This window comes from Tinamus guttatus, unplaced genomic scaffold (assembly GCF_059628265.1).
Source record: "Tinamus guttatus ecotype Peru unplaced genomic scaffold, ASM5962826v1 Tinamus_guttatus_pri_ptg000048l, whole genome shotgun sequence".
In the NCBI taxonomy this organism is placed as follows: domain Eukaryota; kingdom Metazoa; phylum Chordata; class Aves; order Tinamiformes; family Tinamidae; genus Tinamus; species Tinamus guttatus.
The window spans coordinates 6,706,077-6,725,606 of NW_028288582.1; the positions used below are offsets into that span (position 1 = coordinate 6,706,077).

At 40.0% G+C, this 19,530-nt stretch overlaps 2 protein-coding genes across 4 annotated transcripts in view; one reads left to right on the plus strand and one right to left on the minus strand.

Annotated features, from left to right (window-relative positions):
- Positions 1-417: 417 nt before the first annotated feature.
- XRCC3 (X-ray repair cross complementing 3) lies at positions 418-8,196 on the plus strand. The gene is made up of 7 exons (XM_010225171.2): positions 418-548; positions 900-1,037; positions 1,588-1,800; positions 6,252-6,406; positions 6,653-6,865; positions 7,476-7,522; positions 7,919-8,196. Exons 1-7 carry the CDS (start codon positions 461-463, stop codon positions 8,172-8,174), a joined length of 1,110 nt encoding a protein of 369 aa, XP_010223473.2. The 5' UTR covers positions 418-460; the 3' UTR covers positions 8,175-8,196.
- A 7,303-nt stretch (positions 8,197-15,499) lies between these two features.
- Positions 15,500-19,530, minus strand: part of KLC1 (kinesin light chain 1) — a 38,651-nt gene continuing 34,620 nt past the window's right edge. For 2 of the 3 annotated variants that reach the window (XM_088539624.1, XM_088539623.1), the window contains exons 15-16: positions 17,196-17,262; positions 15,500-15,819 (exon numbers count right to left, since the gene is read on the minus strand). In XM_088539624.1, the coding sequence (XP_088395750.1) occupies positions 15,754-15,819; positions 17,196-17,262 (133 nt within the window). In that variant the 3' untranslated portion in view covers positions 15,500-15,753. The remainder of the gene's footprint in view (positions 15,820-17,195; positions 17,263-19,530) is intronic. The other variant, XM_088539625.1, reaches the window with a different exon arrangement.

Below are 19,530 nucleotides of genomic sequence, written 5' to 3' on the forward strand. Positions count from 1 at the left end.
GTAACATTGTTGCTATTAGTAACAAACTATGTTTTAGTAAATCAAAACACTTCAGAATTTTGGGATATGACTAGACCTGTATTATTTAAATTTTCATGTCCACGAGGATTTTTTTTTCATCTTTGAAAATGAGGAGTTCTTAAAAGAATTGCTGTCTTGAAATTCTTTACATCCAATGCATTTGCAAGTTTCAATGCAGTGCAAATACCCTATGTGGATATACAATTAAAATGAGCAGCAATTTGTAACGGCATGATTTTTAGTTGAAGTCTTTGAGGGAATATTTGCTACCATCACAGAAGATCTCAGCCAATGTGCTGAAATATAGCTGCTTTTCTAAAATAATGGAAAAATGTATTGTTAAAAAGTAAAGAGTATTGCTCTATCACACTGAAACATGCTCATGTTTTGTATTGTAGGTATGTCTGATAAAAAGTGTAATAACAGGTGAAAATAGCTGATGCTCTCTTCACTCCAGTTACTGTATCAGGAAATGGATTGGGACCAGTTTGACTTGAACCCTAAAGTAATTGCTGCCCTTAAGAAAGGTAACTTAATCTGCAAATGTCTAGCTAATAGGACTTCCTTTATATAATTGCATGTTTATAGATGTAAGCATATATACATAAACCAGCATTTTCAAACTGTAATTAATTATTTCATAAGCCACTCTTGTAAGTAATTAGAAGCAAAAGCTTCTCGCCATGATTCCATGATTACAAACAATTTTATAGTATATTTTGATACACTCAAAGTAAATGTTGCCTGCTTAGAGTCAATTAAGTGGGTGAGTGGGTGAACTCTATGTACATGATTAATAGGAAGTGGGAAAATCTTTCTTTTGTGCATAATAACTGTAATTCAACCGAAAGTATTTATAAGAATTCCTCTGATTTCAGCTGGCATAAAATCAGTGAAAGAGACTTTAAATCTTTCTGAAGCAGACTTGCAAAGATTGACGAAACTCTCCAGTGCAGATATACAGTATTTACTGAAAACAGTCTCTCGCATGGTGAGGAAAAATAGTATGATTACAGGTAATACAGCTAATCTTAAAAAAAAAAAAAAGTCTTCTGTTTAAATCATCAAATGCATTGCAACTGGAAGAAGGTGTAGTTTTGGTTTCTAGTTAGTGAGTAATATGATTTCATAACAATTCTGAAAGTGAAGAGGCAGATATTTTGGTTTTGCTGTAGTAACTTAATTAATTATCCTAAGGATGGCCTTAGGTAGATAGAAGTGGACTGCAGTCATTCTTCAGGATCAAGCCTGTTTAAAATCTGACAAAATAATTGGTTAAATTCAATTATGGGAAACACAAGAAAGGAAAAAGAAAGAAATGAAAAAGGTCTAAAAGGTGACAGGACCCAATGTAAGCTGTTTTTGAACATGGCATACATATAATAGATTGTGCATGAGAAGAGGCAGGCTAAATTAGATTTTTTAGATTAGATTTTAAATTTCCATCAATGAGGAATGTACAGATACAGACCTGATGTATAGCCTCTATTTTGTATCACTGTGTGTTAGAGAGATGCTAAGGGGAATGTTTTCTTTCCTCCCTTCTTTTCCCCCGTCATCCTTCAGCACTTCAGCTCTACCGAGACCAACACCACCTCACCTCCCAGCAGCAGAAGCTCAGCCTGGGCTGCTCGGTCCTGGATAAGCTGTTAAAAGGTGGCATCCCCTTGGTGGGAATCACAGAACTGGCTGGAGAAAGTTCTGCTGGGAAGACTCAGATCAGTTTGCAGCTGTGCCTGTGTGTGCAGTATCCTTACAAATATGGTGGATTAGAGTCTGGTGAGTAGTGAAATGTATACACTGGTTTATTTGCCTTTTGGGAGAATATGCTGCCCTTAAGAGCATGATCTGCACGTTGAAGTTAATGTTTTTGTGCACTGTGAATGCACGTGCAAACAGCATAGGAAAACCATCACTGCCACAACTGTTTATCGACTTCTCAAGTCACACCAGAACCCAAAGCTTGTCAAACTGGTAATCTTCCACAAACATCTGGTGTGTGGTATATATTCCCAGTTAGAAGTTTTAAATTTCAAATAATAGTTACATTGATTACCCTAATTAAAATGATTTGCAGAGTAAAATTGATAGAAATCTAGTTGAGGAAAGCAATGTTTTGTATATGCACTTGTCCGATTTTTGTGAAAATAGGTAGATTTTTTTCTTTGAATATGGCTTTTAACTGTGCCTATCTCCTTAACGCAACTTCTGATATTTTCTTTTGAATATTTTTGTTTCTAAAATCTTTCCTTTAGAGTTACAAAATCACAAAATTGTAGTTCTTGGTGCGTGGAGATGGTGGCTGTTCTTGGTGCTTGGCACTATTGTGACCACTTCACTGTGGTTGCATCCCCCGTTCACCCACTGCCAAATGTGTCGTGAAACACCAGTGGGTAGGATGGTCACCCTGTCAGTGCGTTGTCGGGGGAGAGGAGCAGAGCGTTTTTGGAAGACTGGGAGGACAGAACTTCTGAGGATCTTGATTAGTCTAATTAGATTATAGTATAAGTACATCAAGATGCCCTTGTTTTTAGAAACAGTTAAGGAATGGTACCTGTCTTTGTGAGATGCATTAGCAGGAGATGCAGCATAGCAGATTATCATCGTAGGGCATCAGAGCAGATCTATGTCAAGCTGAAATTTAAAATTCTATTTCACGGTATTACAACTAATATATTGGATTTATTGAACTGTTTTGTAAAATTAGAGTACCCCAGAATGAAAGAGGAAAGAAAAGGATGCCAAATTGGCGGGTGTTGCACAGCCTTGTTTCTTTTACAGTTCATCAGTGAGAAGGGTTGTGTTTCACATATAGAAATACAGGAAATAAAGTAATGAAGGACTTTTTTCTTTAGAAAACTTGGAGAAATGACAACAGTGATGCTTACTAATTATTGCAGATGTTTAGCTCAATCAGTAGAAGATAAAAATCCTTGCTAAGAGTTTGCTAAATGATTAAATTTATGGAACTGTTACTTTTTAGTGCTAGAAACTTTTTCCTTTTCTTAGGTGGTGATGTTAAAACACATTTCTTGCAACAGTAAAGATTTATTGTGCATTTATTTCATTTGACTTTGTGTTATCCTTGTTTACAGTTTTCTGTGCTAGGAGGTTGGCAGCAAACCAAAATTGGGGCATCCTTTGCCTCCAGGTTATCTTTGTGCCATTCTAAGAATGTCAGTTATGGTCTGTTGCATATTGGCTGAATTTACATGCCCATATTTATAAGTAATACATGAATATAATGTATTATGTGACAAATTCATAACTACATTAGAATTTTGAATTGGAAAAGATGTTTGCTACTTATTCTTGCTAACAAAGCTAGTTTTGTGCATGGTAGATCATGTTTCTAGGACTGGAAATGCTTACATTCACTTATTTGAAGATCATTTACAAGTTCTGAGATTTTTTTTATTTTATTTTATTTTTTTTGTCAGCTACCGGTATAGTACTGTCATCAGCCTAAATGACAGTAAAGCACTGAAATGCACTAAAAGAGTTAGTTTCTCTTTTCTTTCGTAGCCCTTCCACGGGGAAGGATGCATGTGTGATCATTCAGGACAACTTCCTCAGAGTGACTCCTAGCTTCCCCTTCAAAAGAGATAAATACCCAGACTCTGAATTTGCTGCCAGTGTTGACAGCTTCTTAGTAAACTGTAAATAGCATGACACCATTTCTTTTTGTGGCACTAGTGTCCTCTTTTTATTTAGGTTATGACAATTTACCTATCACCAAGATAACTGAACATTAAGTGCTTTGGCTTCATGATTTGACATTTGTCTTTATTATTGAGCTCACTTGTCAGTCTTGAACTGACAACCTCTAACTTGAGCTGCTGTAACTTTGCTACAAAGCACCTCTTGTATTTTTAATACATCCACTGTGCTTTGTGGGGGTTAACTTTCTCAAGAAACATCGGGGTGAAAATCCTTGGCCTGATTTTATAAAGGGGATGGAGTGAATATACTTGGCAGGTATCTTAAAACTAGGCTGCCGGACCAGCAGCTCAGAAAGGACCAGGTCTTTGCTTCACTGACCTAGAGCTATTGCAGCTGCAGGATTGCCTTGCCCTCACTTACTTGCTCATCAGATACAACTGTGAAACTGAGACTCAGCTGAGTGTGTTTGCTTGATACTTGTCTTCTGCTTTTACAATGGTCGTTTCTGCCACTACTGCACTGATGTTCTCTGTGAGGAAGGTCTTTGTCTTTAGTAGAATTTTACAGTTTTTTTTGTCTCCAGATAGTTCTTTATATATTTTCCAGCAAGAATGTTGTATTCTTTATTTTGAAATGTATTGAATGGTGCAATACCTCTGGATTGAAAGGCAAATATCTAAGCTTTATAATATTCATCTATCTAGATGTGTGAGCCTGGATTTGAATAGACATAAACAGGCTCAAATAGCAAACACTCCACCCTTACATAAACTGAGGAGAGTTCGAAGGACGTCCTGCTTAAGGCAGGTCTGACTTTAGAAAGCAGATATGTTCTGGGTGAGTCAGTGTCTATGCAAATCCCCATTTTTCAGGGCTGTGTTGTGCAGAAAGTAACCTCTTGGGAATAAGAATGGTAGATGAGAGGTCCAGAATGTTGTATATAGGAACTGTTCTAGTCTTAAGACATGCCAGCACAATCAGCCTGGCTTTTGTTAGCAGGAACTCGGAATCATGGGGGCTTAAGGGAGCTGCATCTCTTTCTCCCCGACCTCTTCCTCCGACACCCTGCAAGTTTATCCAAAACTGCATTGCAGCATAAAGATTTGAGTTTGCTGGCTCCAGTGTTGCAAGATGTTACTGCTTTATCTGAGCAAATATTGATGCTAGATATACATCACATGAATTGATTCCATGATTAGAAATTTGTCTTGACTCACTGGCTTTTTAGAAATTATGAAATGGAAAATTTTGCATAGGAGTGTGTGGACTTTGCTTAGGAGTGTGTTAAGTAATAAGTGGGAAAAATACAGAAACCATTTGTAGTTCAATCTTGTGCTATTGTGTGTGTGTGTGTTATAGTATAGGAATCATGACCAGGTCATGACTGCTCTGATAAATAATGCTTTATTTTAGTCCTCATACAATGTCAAATGTTGTAAGCTGTGAAAAACCCTCACTTCCCTCTGGCATCACTAGCAGTATGTAACGAAGCATGGGAAATTAATAAGGCAGACTGAACATATTAGTGAGAAAGGCTGTGACTGGCAGAGCCGAAGGAAGTGCAAAAGTGTTGAAGTATATTCTGAAAGTGTTCCTAGGCGGAACAGAAGGGTTGTCAACGATGAATTTAGGATGTGGAAATGTCCTTTGAAAGGACTGGATAATTAGGAAATATTTTCTGTTCTGTTAATAGAGGAGGAAGGCTTTTAAATCTTGTCTCTCAAAGGTGAACGCTTTTTAATCATGGTCATGGATGAAAGTCATTGCCCTAGCTGACAGCTTTCTGCATATTTAAAAACAAGACAAAACAAGACTTTCTGAGCTTTAGAAAAATAACGAGTTTTTTGATCTTTCACCAATAAAGTAGGATGATTTATAAAAAATTTTATGGTGGAGGAGAGGGGAAGGCTAAGCTGAAGAAGCAAGTTTAGTCTTCAAGAAAATCAGGCTTATGATCATACTTGTCTCTTCTAAACGAGTTCTCAAAATCCAGTCCCTTGTGTTATGCTGGTGTCTGTCAGCAAAATATCTTTATTTGGAATGGAACTCTGTTAATGGAACTCTGTGTTCCTCCAGAACACAGTGTGCTCTTCCAGTTCCTACTCCTGGATATAGCTTCCTTTTTTTTTTTTTCCTGTGGAATATGTTGAGAAGTTGCAGCTGGAAACGGGATTTTCTGCTCCCTAGAGAGCAGAAAATGGACCTCTGGGGTGGAAATACTGAAGATGTCCAATGCTGCCAAGCTCCAATAACAGCCTGAAGCATTTCAGTGAGTGGACTTAATCCTTAGGCACTATCTCATAATCATTAGCTATATTTTCAGACAATTCTAGCTAATTCTGCAACACAGCAACAGTGGCTGCTGCTCCCGCTCCAGCAGGCGCCCGGCAGCCTCTGCCCGTGCTCGTTCTGCGGCGGGTCAGGAGCTGTGTAGAGAAGCAGGGAGGGTTTTAAGTATGTGTGGCCAAGTGCATCGTGCACCGCTCGGCTTGTGTGCTGCTAAAACCAAACCATGTGTGCACGTGCGAGCCGTGGCTTCGTAACCGAGGCTGTTTCCTGGGTTGCAGGAGCAGTCTACATTTGTACGGAAGACGCGTTCCCGAGCAAGCGACTACAGCAGCTCATAGATCAGCAGCAGAAGCTGCGGGCGGACGTTCCAGCTGAAATCATACAGAAAATCAAATTTGGAAACAGTATTTTCATTGAGCATGCAGCAGACCTAGTAAGTAGTGGCACAACTTGCAAATAAGTCATTATAACGCTATAACTTTTGTTTGTTTGTTCTGGATAAAACCATAAGGCACTTCCTAAACATTTTTACCAGCAAAATTTACAGATCCACAAACTCACTGTATGATCAGCACCTCTTATCAGCTTACATTTAACTGATAAGAACTGCAGTTAGTATCTTAATCTTAAAACTCTTACGTGAAGCGCTTCAATGTGAGATGTTGGTGGTTTGTGACAGGACACCTTCCACAACTGCATCACCAAGAGGGTGTCTCTGCTGCTCACGCGAGGGATGGTGCGGCTCGTGGTCATCGACTCCATCGCGGCTCTGTTCCGCTGCGAATTCGGGGTCTCGGATTCCGTGCTCAAGGCTCGGTACCTGCAGACGTTTGGAGCACAGCTGCACACTCTAAGCACTAGGTTCCGGGCTCCAGTAATGTGCATTAACCAGGTATGACATCAAAAATCCTTCTTGCTTTGCAGGGCCGTTAAATCGTTGTTGGGGAGGATTTGTGCAGACAGTTGTGCAGTAAGTGTTGCTTTGTAAGGGACACCGACAACTTGAGTCTTAATGACAGGTAGAAACTTCCAGTTTCTTTAGTTTACTTTAAACTAGTAAATTTTAACTTTTTCAAAATTTAAGAATATCGTTTAAGCATGACAGGACAGGCCTTCAGAAGTAGTAAATGCGCTGGGAATTAGAGACCTTTTGGAGATTTGGGTATCAGTACCTCTTACCTACACATATAAAAAGATACCGTTACTAACTAAAGTAGAGGAATGGTGTGAGGGGTGGGGTTGGTGGGTTGTTTTTCTTTAGTTTTAACAGATTCAGCATCTAATAGTAGCTACCTTCACATAAACTTAATCTAGCTAAATTGTTGAAACACTGTAAACTAAGGAAATACTTCACAACTCCTTTTAATTTGCCTTGAAAGAATAAGGGTTTCATAAATATGATTCAATGATTTGGATTTTACTGACTTAATTCCCTTTACTTCTCTTTGCCAAAACCAAATGCATAACCACAGTGAACTTCAAATGTTACTTTTCTGGTGTAGGTGACGGATGCAGTGAGTGACCCAGAAGCTGCTCAGTGCAGCTGTAGGTAAGTGCCCTGCTGCCACGTGAAGCGCAGCACTGCCCAACACAGGGACAATTACCCAGCAGATTTCTCTTTAACTCCCGTGGAAGATATAGGAACATACTAAGAGCTGTGGTGGGTGTGCCCAACAAGTTGTATTTGCTGGAGGGCAGTAATAGCTGTAAATGCTGTAAATTGGAGGGGAAAAAAATAGTAAGCAGTTATGGGGCAGTCCCTTACCACAGGGAATATGTTAGGGTAAAAACTCCCTGGAGTTCACAGCTGCTGCACTTGGTAGCATGGTGGGAGGATTTGTGTCTCGTCTTGCTTCTGCTCTAACTTCTTTTTTAATATAATCAAACTCAAGATGCTTCATATTAAACCCATACATGTGGAAATCTGTAATGTTTCCTCCTGTAGTACAGCAGATAACAGAGTTTATCCAGCGCTTGGAATAACCTGGGCAAATCAACTGCTGATGAGACTGATGGTGAGCCGAGTGTCGCAGCCGGAGCAGTCATCCGGAGCCGCGTTACAGCACGCTGGAGGTCTGAGGACTTTAAGAGTCGTCTTTGCTCCTCATCTCCCTTCATCCTTTTGCTACTATACAGTAAAATTGGAAGGTGTGAAAGGAATAAATCCATTCCATAGTATGGCATCCTGCTTCAAAAGTTGACAGAACTTACTTTGCTACAGGAGGAGTTGCAGTAACCCGCGGTTGTTCATGGATGAGAAATGGATCCTCAAATACACAGCAGGTGGCACGGCCGTACATTTTAAAGCTGCTTTTCCACTGGGAAAAGCTGCTGTTTCTGTATTTAGATATATCCTCAGCTTTTCATCATGAGAATGAGGATTCTGAAGGAGCGTAAAGCTGTGGGCAGGCAGAGAGCGTAATGTGTGATGTCGAGAGTCCTGTGTTGAGGAGACTTAACTTTTAATTCTTTCAATAGCACAATACTCTAGAACAGGAGAACTGCAATCACCCACCTTTTCTGCCTCCAGACTGGAAAGAGGCTCAAATTCAACCAGTTACTGCTACCTACTTGTGTTTCTAGTCCTCATGTTGCCATGAAGTGTAGCCATTTTTCTATTTTTAGTACCTCAGAAATAGCCTTTGTCACAAATCAGCCGGCCTCTTTTTAACAGAAGCACTCGTTCTTAATGTTAAACAGGAAGAAAGCCCTTGAACTACTTTATAATTTTAATGAAATTACTTTTTACCGATTTTGGACTGTGTGGGCTGAGCTGACTTCAAGTAACTTCTGTGTGTTTCCACATTTGGATACCGGATTAAAAGGGCACAGATGCGACAGTAGCCGAGAGGCAAAGCAGACCCAAAAGGCCTGGACGTGCTTCAGCCCGTGCTTTGGCCACGCTTCCCCCTTTCCGGCTCGCTCTCGTCACAGCAGAAGCCCCTTTAGCTTCTTCTCTGCATACAAACCAGCGCATCCCGAGCCCCTCGTGTTTGCCTGGGTCTGCATCTCACCCGTGGTAACCAGACGCTCTCAGAGCATGAGCTCCCTTCACGGGCTGGGCTGTGCTGCTGGCTGTGTTTTGGAGGGTGCCCTTGGTGCTCCTGACTCTCTTCTGGTTTTCCTCCTTTCCTGGAGCATGTCTCTTTTCTGAGGGACTTTCGCCCTTGCTGTTCACCTCAGGGTGGGCTCCTTGTCTTACTCTTCCTCTCTGCATTAGCTTGGTCAAAACCCAAAGCAACTCACCCCGAGCTCTCTAGTGTAGCCTGGTGCTCCGTCTCTCTCTACCCATCAAGGTATCAGTCTAACATTTTCCTGACAGTCTCCTACTGAGGTTATCAGACCTAAACCAGCTTTCCTTTTTTTCCCTTGCTATTTCTGATATGCACCAGACTCTGCTGGTGTCTGCCACTTATTTCTGTGCATTATCAGTGATTGCTGCATGTCCTTACAGCGAGGCTGCTGCTACATCTCACTGTGTTTCTGAATGGCACCCTTAGCTGTTTGCCTCCAGTCACACTGCCACAACTCTCTTTTCAGGGACCAGTTTCCTTTTATTCTAGCCATCACTTGCATTATATTCATATAGTCTGATGAAAGAAAGAGAAAGCCTGATTAAACATTACTTAAGTGCATTTTCCAAAGACATCAGCCCTCATGTTGCCCTGCTGCGGGTGTTACTGGTGTCAGATGCTGTCCCAGCGCTTTCTCCTCTCCCTGCTTTCCTGCATAAAGGCTGTTTCTGTCCCATTCTGGCCTTTTGTTTTCCTTTAAAGTTACATTGCTCCATTAGCAGAAAGGCTGAATGAGAACATTCCGTTCTCCACAGTCTCCATAACAAAAATCCCCTTAGGGTGAGTACAGGGGACCCCACTTCTGTATTCAGGAAGTTTTTAGCAGTGTGAGGGCATTGAGCATCTTCCCTCAGTGCCATCACTTAGCAAAATCCAGAATTGCTCCTTTTTCATTCCTCAAGTACTTCAGATCAGTGACAGCTGTTTCCTGGTGGAAACCTTCCTTTCCCCTGTCCCCCAGTCCTACTCTTCAAGGAGGCCTCTGTGTCCTGCCCTGCAGCCGGGCAGCAGGAAGGACCCAGGGCAGCTGTTAGAGGGGCCCCTCAGGAGCAGCTGGCTCCGACGTGGGAAGCAGGGAAGAGAGGCAGGGGATGGGATGGAGCTGGGACTGTCTTGGGGAGGCTCTGCAGAACAGCAGCCACAGGCCAGCCCTGGTGCTGGCGGGAGGAAACTCCACAGGGAAGGACATTTGAGATGTTTTGCAAGAGCATAACTGCACTTGTCTTTTCTGGCCTTTTTAAAAATGTCTTATTCATCTCTGTGTATTCAAAACTGACCATGCTTTTTTTTTTTTTTTTTTTTTAAATAAAATCCATCCGTAAGAATTAAAGGTCATTCTGTGTATTCACACTTGCTGCAACGCAGAGCCCTGGCTACCCCGAATGTCCCACCTGCTCCTTGAAACAAAGTTTAACAAGGACCAGCACAGGCAGCAGAGGCAGCCGGGCCTGCTCCAGGCCAGGGCCTGGGATGTTGCACAGGGTGCTGCACATCCTGCCATCATAACACCCTACGACAATAAAGCTTGGGAACGGCTGAGGAGGCGGCGGCCGATTCCTCGGACAGGGCCTCGTTCCAGGGCCTCCCTGGAAGCAGCGACTTCCCTTCGCTCGCAGGTCTCCCGTCTCCGTTCTGGGATCCTGCGGCTCTGCAGCTGCCCTCCTCAGTCCATGGTTTCTAGAAACCGGGGCAGTCCCTCCCTGTCACACAACACCCGCAGCCCTGGCACGTCACGGAGCACCACGTTTCTGGTGGCACCAGCCCCTCCTCTGGGGCAATTTGCAGTTTTACTGAAAATAGTTAAACGGTCCCTCCCTTTCGGAGTTTAAGAGCCTGTGAAGACTGGATGTCTTGGGTTATTCTGAGAAGTATCCACCTACCGGCCCTGCACAAAGTCTTGCAGCAACATTTATTCTCCATTTTGAAATCATGGCTTTTGCAGTAGTGGTTTTATGTAATAAATGCACTCTATTTACAAACCTTCCCTTTATACAGCTTTATTCATCTTTGGATTTCACAATTGAGATTTGCTTTTATACAAGAAAAAAATCCAAATAAGTAGTTTTTACATGAAAGATTTACATTCTAGAATGTGTAAGTATAACCATCTTTATCCTGTAAATCCGTTTAAATATTTTATTTTCTACAAATCAAAATAAATGCTAAGTGACATTTCAGAAACTTTTAAGACAACTTCAGATTAATCTACAGTTCAGTGAAGTCAAAAAGGGGCTTTTTCAGCAGAAACATAATATGCAGTTCTAGAAACATTGCTTTGGAAAACTAAAATAGTCAAACTAGGTTATTTTTCTGCAAAGATAAATTTACACAACTGACATATTAACAAAACAGATGTAGTAAAACAGATTTAAGTTTAATCCCATTAGAAGTTCCTTGACTGCATAACTCTGAAGTGCTATTTGGTTACAAGTGACATTTGCAGAATTTTATTTTCAAAGTTTATGGGGTAAGAACAAGCAGGTGAAATCCAAATTGCTTCTGCCATAGCTGTGACAAACAGTAAGTGCACATGGAGATCAAGCTACAGCATCGTAAAGTCAAAGATAGAAGATATTTTTTTAATTAAATACAAGATCCACATATCAAAAAACCATTTTTTTCCCCAGGATTAATAATCTGACATTACTAAAGATGGTTTGCTGGTTTTATTAGATTTTAGGTTGTTTTTTTTACCATTACTGATTGCATCAAAGCCAAGCTACATGGTGTAATTATATCACAGCCTGCAAACACTCCAGTCAACAAACATCTGAACTGAAGACTCAACCGTGGCTCGAGTGCAGCTGATGAATACAGAGAGCCTAAGGATCACTCTTGCTCTGTGACATTTTATTATCCTTCTTCCACACCATATACTGTTTTTAGTCTATTTTACTTCATTGTTTTATGCTTGTACAGCCCTAGAGCAGCTTGAAGAGCTTTTCGATGTAGCTGAAGTATTAAATCTGTCAGCTATGATTCTCCAAATACCTCTTATTAGAAAAACAGACTATAGACACATTTTGCCACTTCTCCATCCAAATAAACCTCTATTTTCTCAAAAACTTAGATCTTTTGAGCTCAACCAGATGGCAATTGTGCTTTTTTTTTTTTTTTTTTAAATTATTGACCTTGACTATTCAGAACACTGAGACTATTGTAAATAGCTTGAAATAATCAAGCACAGATGTTCAAAACTTCTCCCAAATTAATCATTTTTTAGAAAAGCCAACATTTATTTCCATACGTCTATAAAAGTATATCTGTGATAATGCAAAGTCGTTAAAATAAAACTGTAAACTTCACCATTTTCTAGCTTTATTCTCTCAGTACAGGCTGCCATTACCAAAAATGCAACTCTCTTAGCAGCTTTCAGACAAAATATGACCTGCATCTTGAAACCTCAATTAATTTGAGCCTATCAGGTACTGTAAACACACTGTACGTGAAGCACTGCACGATCCTTTTGCTGGACATTCACAACACAACCACCCTATTTGCTAAATTGCTGGAATCAAACTATATAATGTAACCACAAATACTTCCCAAGCCTGAAACCATTTGAAATTACTATCATTCATGGGGAGCTTCGGGGTTTCTGTTGTATTTTAAGATACGAACTTTACGAATCATGTCCATTGGTTATTTCATTCTATCAACTGCTACGTGCTGTCATTACGGTGCTGCTACCAGAAGTCACACACCATTAGTTCAGTTATTCCCCTGGAAGAGGAGAAAATTATTATTGTAAAATATAACACTTGTGTATTTTATAATCTCTACGCTCCAAATAAATATTGCCGATATTGCTAAAAATCGGTGCAAAACCATGCAGGTAAGAGGGGAAGGGCACCCACCTCTGCACGATTCTTCCTGCACGTGAGCCCGTCCAGCCCAGAAGAGCAGCCCCTGGGAGCCCAGGGGGAGGCTCCCGGACTGCCTTAGTCTGAGCTCCTCATCCCCTCCTTAGTAAAGCTGGCGCCTACTGCTCCGAACAGAGGGAAACGGGGCAGATTAACAGCAAGCAGTTACTGCCAACGCCTGCAGCTTCCCTGACGACATCTGTCAATTTTGACGCTCTTTATTAATCTTTTTATCAGGTTTGTTACGGAAGACATCCAGGATTTACATGGCCAACCGGCCATTTCATTTTCACACTTTTTGCCAACTGTTAACCACAACTGGAATAAAGGGATTTCAGAAAAATCTTACAAAAAAGACAACTGAGAAGCCCACCTGAAATTTAAATATATACAAATCATGTCCATGCAGTAATTGATTCATGATCTGAACATAAGGAAGCTTAGCCTTAAGATTTCTTTTCATACTTTACCAAATTTCTCTCAAACAGCAAGCAGTACACTGGGTCTCAACAGAAGCATTTAGCCATCATCCTTGATGATCTACGTATTAGAGAACAGTCTTGAAATTTGTGTTACTTCTCTAAAATTTTAGTCTCTTAAATAGAGGATTTGTTTAGCAAACAGCAGGCAAACAACGTAGCCTCATCTTCCAGTGCACTTTTAAAAGCACAGTACTAGTAACGGCACCAAACATAAAAGCTATTTTAAGCCCTAAATGAGAAAGTTTCCTGTAACAGTCAACAAAACACACACTAAAATTTTCAAAAGGTAACGTTTATGCTAGTCTGACATGGTTAAATATTTCTATTTGTAGAAGTTACTTTTTTTTTTTTTTGCGAGAGAGAGGGGCAGCAAAAAGATTTGCCTCTGAATTTGAAAGACAGAGGTTCAAACCCAACTTCCTCCGTTTCTTTTAGGTAACTCCCTGTCACAGGGTGACCTTGGCGATAGCAGCCGTGGCCGGGGCTTCCCGCCACCGCGCCGGGACCGGCACCCCCTGCCTTGGCCACGGGACAGGGCTGCTTCCCTCAGCCTTTCTGCACAGAAACCAACTCGCCCCTGGCTGCAAATAACAGGCTCTACTGGAGAAAAAAACCAAAAACTCCGAAACCAAAAATAACAAAAAATATAATATATATTTATAAAAGCTCTTTAATAAAAGATTAAAACTCAAGAGTATACATTACGCGAGTATATATTGTTAAGATAACTGAGCAATGAATTGTTCTTGCTCAAATTCATTAATGAATTGCACTACTCTGTGCTAAAAACTTCTATATATTAGCAGCATCATATCTCACCATTTGCAAACACTCTTTATAGCAGGCATACCATATGCAACTGTCTTTAACGAGATGCTAATCAGGTACCTCCTAGTAAACATGGACAAGTGCATTACATAAACCACCTTTTGCATCAGTTACTGTAACAGCTTACAAACAGATGCAAAGCCAGTCGTATACTTCTAAGAAGTACTAATTCTGTGGACTTCTTTACAGCCTATTCAAACCTTATAACTTGTTCAAGTTCCTTTGTTTTTCCTCCTGCGGTTGGTGCTAACCTTGGATGAATCTTCCAGCTCTTCCAAAGGCAATTTTGTTTTGCATTTTCCAGCTACACAACCATGACCACAAATACATTTGTGCACGCAGTTTTGTTTTTTTTGTTTCTTTTTTTTTTTTTTTTTTTTACTTTCTAATCCAACTTCACATGAAAAGGAGTTTTTACAGAAGATGAACAAAATGACCAGCTTTACACAGAAGCAAAGGAACCCCTAGCGTCTATGAGACATTGGAGCTGGCACAGCGGCTTGGGCAGCAGTCCCGCGCACGCAGAGCGCAGCCCCACGCGCGTGCGCTCACGTCGCTCTGCGCCCCGCGCTGCCGGGCCCCGCGCGCCGCCTCCGCCTGCGCTCGCTCCCGCTGCCCTCGTGCAGCTCTCCCGCAGGAAGGCAGGATCCGGGATCAGCGCGGGGAAAAGCCGGAGCCCTCTCTGCAGCCGAGGATGGAACTGTGAATTCCAGTGGACAAGAACCAACCTGAGGCTCGATGCTTCCCGAACAGCAAGGGCAGCTGCTCTGGGACAGTTGCAGTCCGAAGCTTCCGTATTCTCAACCACACAAGACGAAGGTCAAAACATTCTCCGTTTGTCCTGCTCAGCATTAACTGGCCTGTTTCCAATCCTATTGTGCCCGAAAACTTACACCGACAGCTACCAAATTTGCTGTCACAGGTATTGCTATTCATGCTGTTTAAACATAAGGTAACCCCAAACTTTCTTTATTTTAATACAAAATTTAACAGCTCGATCTAGTGGTTAAGTGCTGCTTTACCAGATAAAGTCTCTAACATTAAATAATCAGTGGTACAACAAGAAGCCCCACCACTACAGTATGCTGAATCTGAATTTATACAGTAATGCACATAATTTATCCTTTTCTCATTCCAGCACTGTGTATATTTATTGCTACACATTTCATTTAATTGGCCTTTTCAAATATCTTTGCATTTTGGTATGTTTTAAATGCATTTGTACTTTTACAAGTTTTTGGCTGCTGTTATATTCAGATCTATTAAATGAATCAACATAAGTAGCATGGATGGGAGCAGTGCAATGAGCAATATTTATCTATATAGTTCTTCTTTAGAAGAAAATATTCACTAACACTCTATTTAAAATTGTCACTGTTTAGAAAAGTAAAAACAGCAGTCCATTGCCTCCCCCCTTCAAAAAAAATCAACAAACTAGATGTTCCTATACATAATGATAAGGAACCAAAGCTTTGAAGGACTCAGTGCTTCTTTATTCACAAAGAAATTTTAGCTAGTTTCTGTCCAAGAATCTCAATGCGCCAAATGAGTATGACTGACACTCAGAGCTCTCGAGTCTGTCAGACAATTATTTCGTTCCTGTGTGAAGGAAAAAAAAATTAGGCAGTTATCCAAATATTTCAAGCAAATAAGCACAAAACTAATTTTAAAAAGCAAGAAGAAACAAATTTGAGAAAACACAGAAAACGGACCTCATTTGCTTACACTATATAGGGACTTTTTTTTTCCATATTTTGATGTAATCTAACTAAAAATATCCCTGCTTTCACCTAACAATACTAAACAGATCTCAATATACACACCCTTTAGGATCCTAACAAGAATCTTACCAGAAGTACAACTGCCCATCTATGAGAACTGACAAGGTGGCCCATAGAGAGTAAAGTCTGAAGTTTGCAAAAATTATTACTGATTTTACTATTAGTAATACGCCTCACTGTATGCCTCACTCAGAAGTAACATCAATTATAAGCTGAGAACCCATTCTAATGCACCTAAGATACAACAATTTGAAATCTTAACACTGTCACTACGAAGAATTATGCTTTACCCTGGTGGCTGCTGTTTTGGCTGAAGTTCACTCTCAGTAAAAAGCTGCATACATTTCATAGCCACTAAAAGTTCTGCCATTCACTCAGGTAATACTTAAGACAACAGTAAATAAGAATCACATAGTTTGGGACTTCTTACTACTTTAGGGCAAATAGTGATGAAGATTCTCATGTAAAAGTTTAATTAGTGCCAAAGTAGTTAAATCTCCCTAAAATTAATTGTGGTTACTGTGTTAGTAAAATGCACAACAGTGTTTAGAACATAAAACACAACTAGCTTATTTTGACAATATGCAAAACAGTGACTTATTAGGTTAAAAACAAGTAATGAGAAGGAGCGGAACAGGCACACTGTGTACAGTTAGGCAAAAATAAGAGGTCTGGATTTTAGCAGAAGCATAACAGGTCAGGAAAATTTCTAGAGCCTCAACAACCTCAGGGAAAAAAAAAGGAGTTGTATTTAAAGGAAATTTGGGAACACAGAGCAGTTAAGATGACTGGGCCCTGTGCAATAAAACTGCTCAAGTCAAAAATACTTAATAACAGAGCTTTGAAAGTTTTGTTTCGTTGTTTTTGTTTGTTTTTAAAATTATGGTGGTTACAAGAATATAAGATTCCAGAAGTTTCAAATCCATTGTAATAATTACAGGGTCCTAGATCACAGTCTGCTTGATATCATAAAAGCTGCCTGCTGTTTACTGACTGGACTTAAGCATTTGGCTAAAACCAAGCAGAATGCATGCAGTCATTACTTACATGTCTTAAGTATATGCTTAAAGCACCTTCCTGAACGGGATCTTCACAATAACTAGGAGTTTGCTATTTTGCTATTTATCATGTTCTTTTTATCCCAAACCCTACTAAAGATACCTATTTGTGCAAGAATATTGTAGGGCTTCTTACTTGCAAACGATCTTCAGTAGCCTTGCCACCCATGTTAAGAACATTCAGAGAACTGGCACGCTTCATGCTGCAACCAGGACAGTGAACATGCAAGGATAAACCGATCAGAACAGCTGCAACCTCGAAACACAAGTACCACAACCATCAACACGTACGTCAGGGAGAACTAACGACGGCCCAAGTCTGGCCTGGGGATACCTTTCAAGATAGAGCGTGCACATTTTTTTTTATTTTATTATTATTATTTTTTTACTTGGCTCCAACTTGTATTTAAAACCAATTACAAGCTACTCAGAGCCTTAGTACTTCATGCAATACACTTAATTTCAGTTCAAGATGAAATTTTAGTTTTGAAAGCACAAATTAGTATAGCGACTTTGTATTTATTTATACTTAGATAATTCTCATTTTTGGTCTATGCAACTTCTCACAAAAAGCACCAAAACATTCAAATAAGTTAGGAAAAACTTGTGAAATTTGAACAAATTTGTCATGTAGGCGGCACTTATCATGCTCTAATAAACATCAGTTTGGTACTTTTTGCCTCAACTATCTCTATGATCTCCAAAATTTATTTCCAAAATCATTTTTAAATCTTTTATTTAAGCATTTCAAAGCAAAGGGCTACAAGATGGTTGCTGTTATGAACTCTGGTCATGCATTTGGCTGCACTGTGTTTCAGGCAGTGGTAACAGCAACCCTAGAATACTCTCCTCAAATTATCAGATGAGGAAAAAAAAAAAATCAATGTTCAGGGGACAGGAACCATTGATAACCAAGTTTACCACTGTATTAACAGTAACACCTATCAATGTTTGAGACGATTATTAATAATGGCTACTTAATCTACTCAAAATGTGCTCAAGCATACACAACGTTTAACATTAAAATGTTTTGGAGAGTGTATATTGAAATTCCAGATTGGTCCTATGTGTTTTTCTCCAGCAGGTGGACACAACGTGGGCGCACGGAGACACCGGGGTGCAGGAGGTCAGACGTGGCCCAGAACAGGTGCCGGGTTGGCCTGTCCTTCTCCGCGGCTCCGCGGGGGCTCCGGGCGCACCCGGAGGTGCTGATCCTGCGCTCCCGCCTACGGATGCGCAGACACGGCCCGGGGCAGCTCCCCGTGCTCCCGGCCGTGGGGAAAGGTTTATCCACACACAGCACGTTGGGTGTTAACCTGCCCTTATTGCCACTAAAGCAAGACTACTACTGGTCAGTCAGGTGCATCTTTTAAATGCTTGCTATAAAGCAAAGACATAGCAGAATAATGAAACTAAGCACTACTGAAGGCAGAAAATAGCTCTGTAAGACAGGATTATCATGTTTTCCTAGCATTAAACTTGAGTATTTTCAGAAGACAGAACGCACACAGTTTAAAATACTTGACGTAAGTGTTAGCAACACAGAAGCAGTGAATCATGCACAATATACACCTCTCATTTCTTCCAGGAACATGTACAATAGAGGTTATATATGGAAGTTAAAGTAAGTTAAATCTGTAAAACACACAGATTGTACGGAACACCACAAAAATCTCTCCTCAAAAAAGCATAAAGGTTTACGGAGAAACCCTCAAGGAATAGAAAATCCATAGACACAAATCTACATAAAATTTTTAGGCCCTTGAAATGCTAACAAAAAATAAAGTATTTCTCATCATAAGTGATACTAGCTCCTCATCCTCCCTCTCTTTTAAATTAACATACTTTAAAAATTTAGTCTGGCAAACACATTTTACTTCCCTTCATGCTATAAAATTTGGTTGCACAAGGACACGTGCATTGTTTTTACAAGTGCATAATAACAATAAAAAAAACTTTTTAAAATTATTTTATTACAAAGCTTAACTCTACTGTTCTATATTTTTTAGAAGTGGGAAAACAAATCTAACAGCATTAAAGCAGCTAATTGTTTATAAAGAACTAAAAATTTGAAATAGATCAAAGAATTGACACCATGCCTGAGGTATTTATGTTCAAAGAACATTTCTCAGGAGGTAACAGAGAGGCATTTAACTTAACAACAAAGCTTTTTTCTATCATCAGTACTGCATTATTCAGCTTTTAACAGCTTTTAAACACACTAAACTCAAAGGTTTGCATAACAAAAACTGTATATTACCTCTGTTTAATCAATCAAAAAAAGCAAAAATTATACTTTCAGATTTCTTTTACAATAACATATTCATGTGAATAAACACCAACTGGTGATACAGATGCGATTATAATTAATGTTAACGTGGATAAACTATGCCTATATTGTTCAAGTAACACTGCAGAAGTACAGACAATAATTAATCAGAGCAGTTTTAAGGACACTGTAAAGCCATATG

What these genes read in the sequence shown, in the direction of transcription:
- XRCC3 (XM_010225171.2), top strand. Translation starts at nt 461, where the DNA reads ATGCTCTCTTCACTCCAGTTACTGTATCAGGAAATGGATTGGGACCAG. An exon ending in CAGTAATGTGCATTAACCAG is followed by an intron (nt 6,866 to 7,475) that starts GTATGACATCAA and finishes TTTCTGGTGTAG; the next exon opens with GTGACGGATGCAGTGAGTGA. An exon ending in GCTGCTCAGTGCAGCTGTAG is followed by an intron (nt 7,523 to 7,918) that starts GTAAGTGCCCTG and finishes TTCCTCCTGTAG; the next exon opens with TACAGCAGATAACAGAGTTT.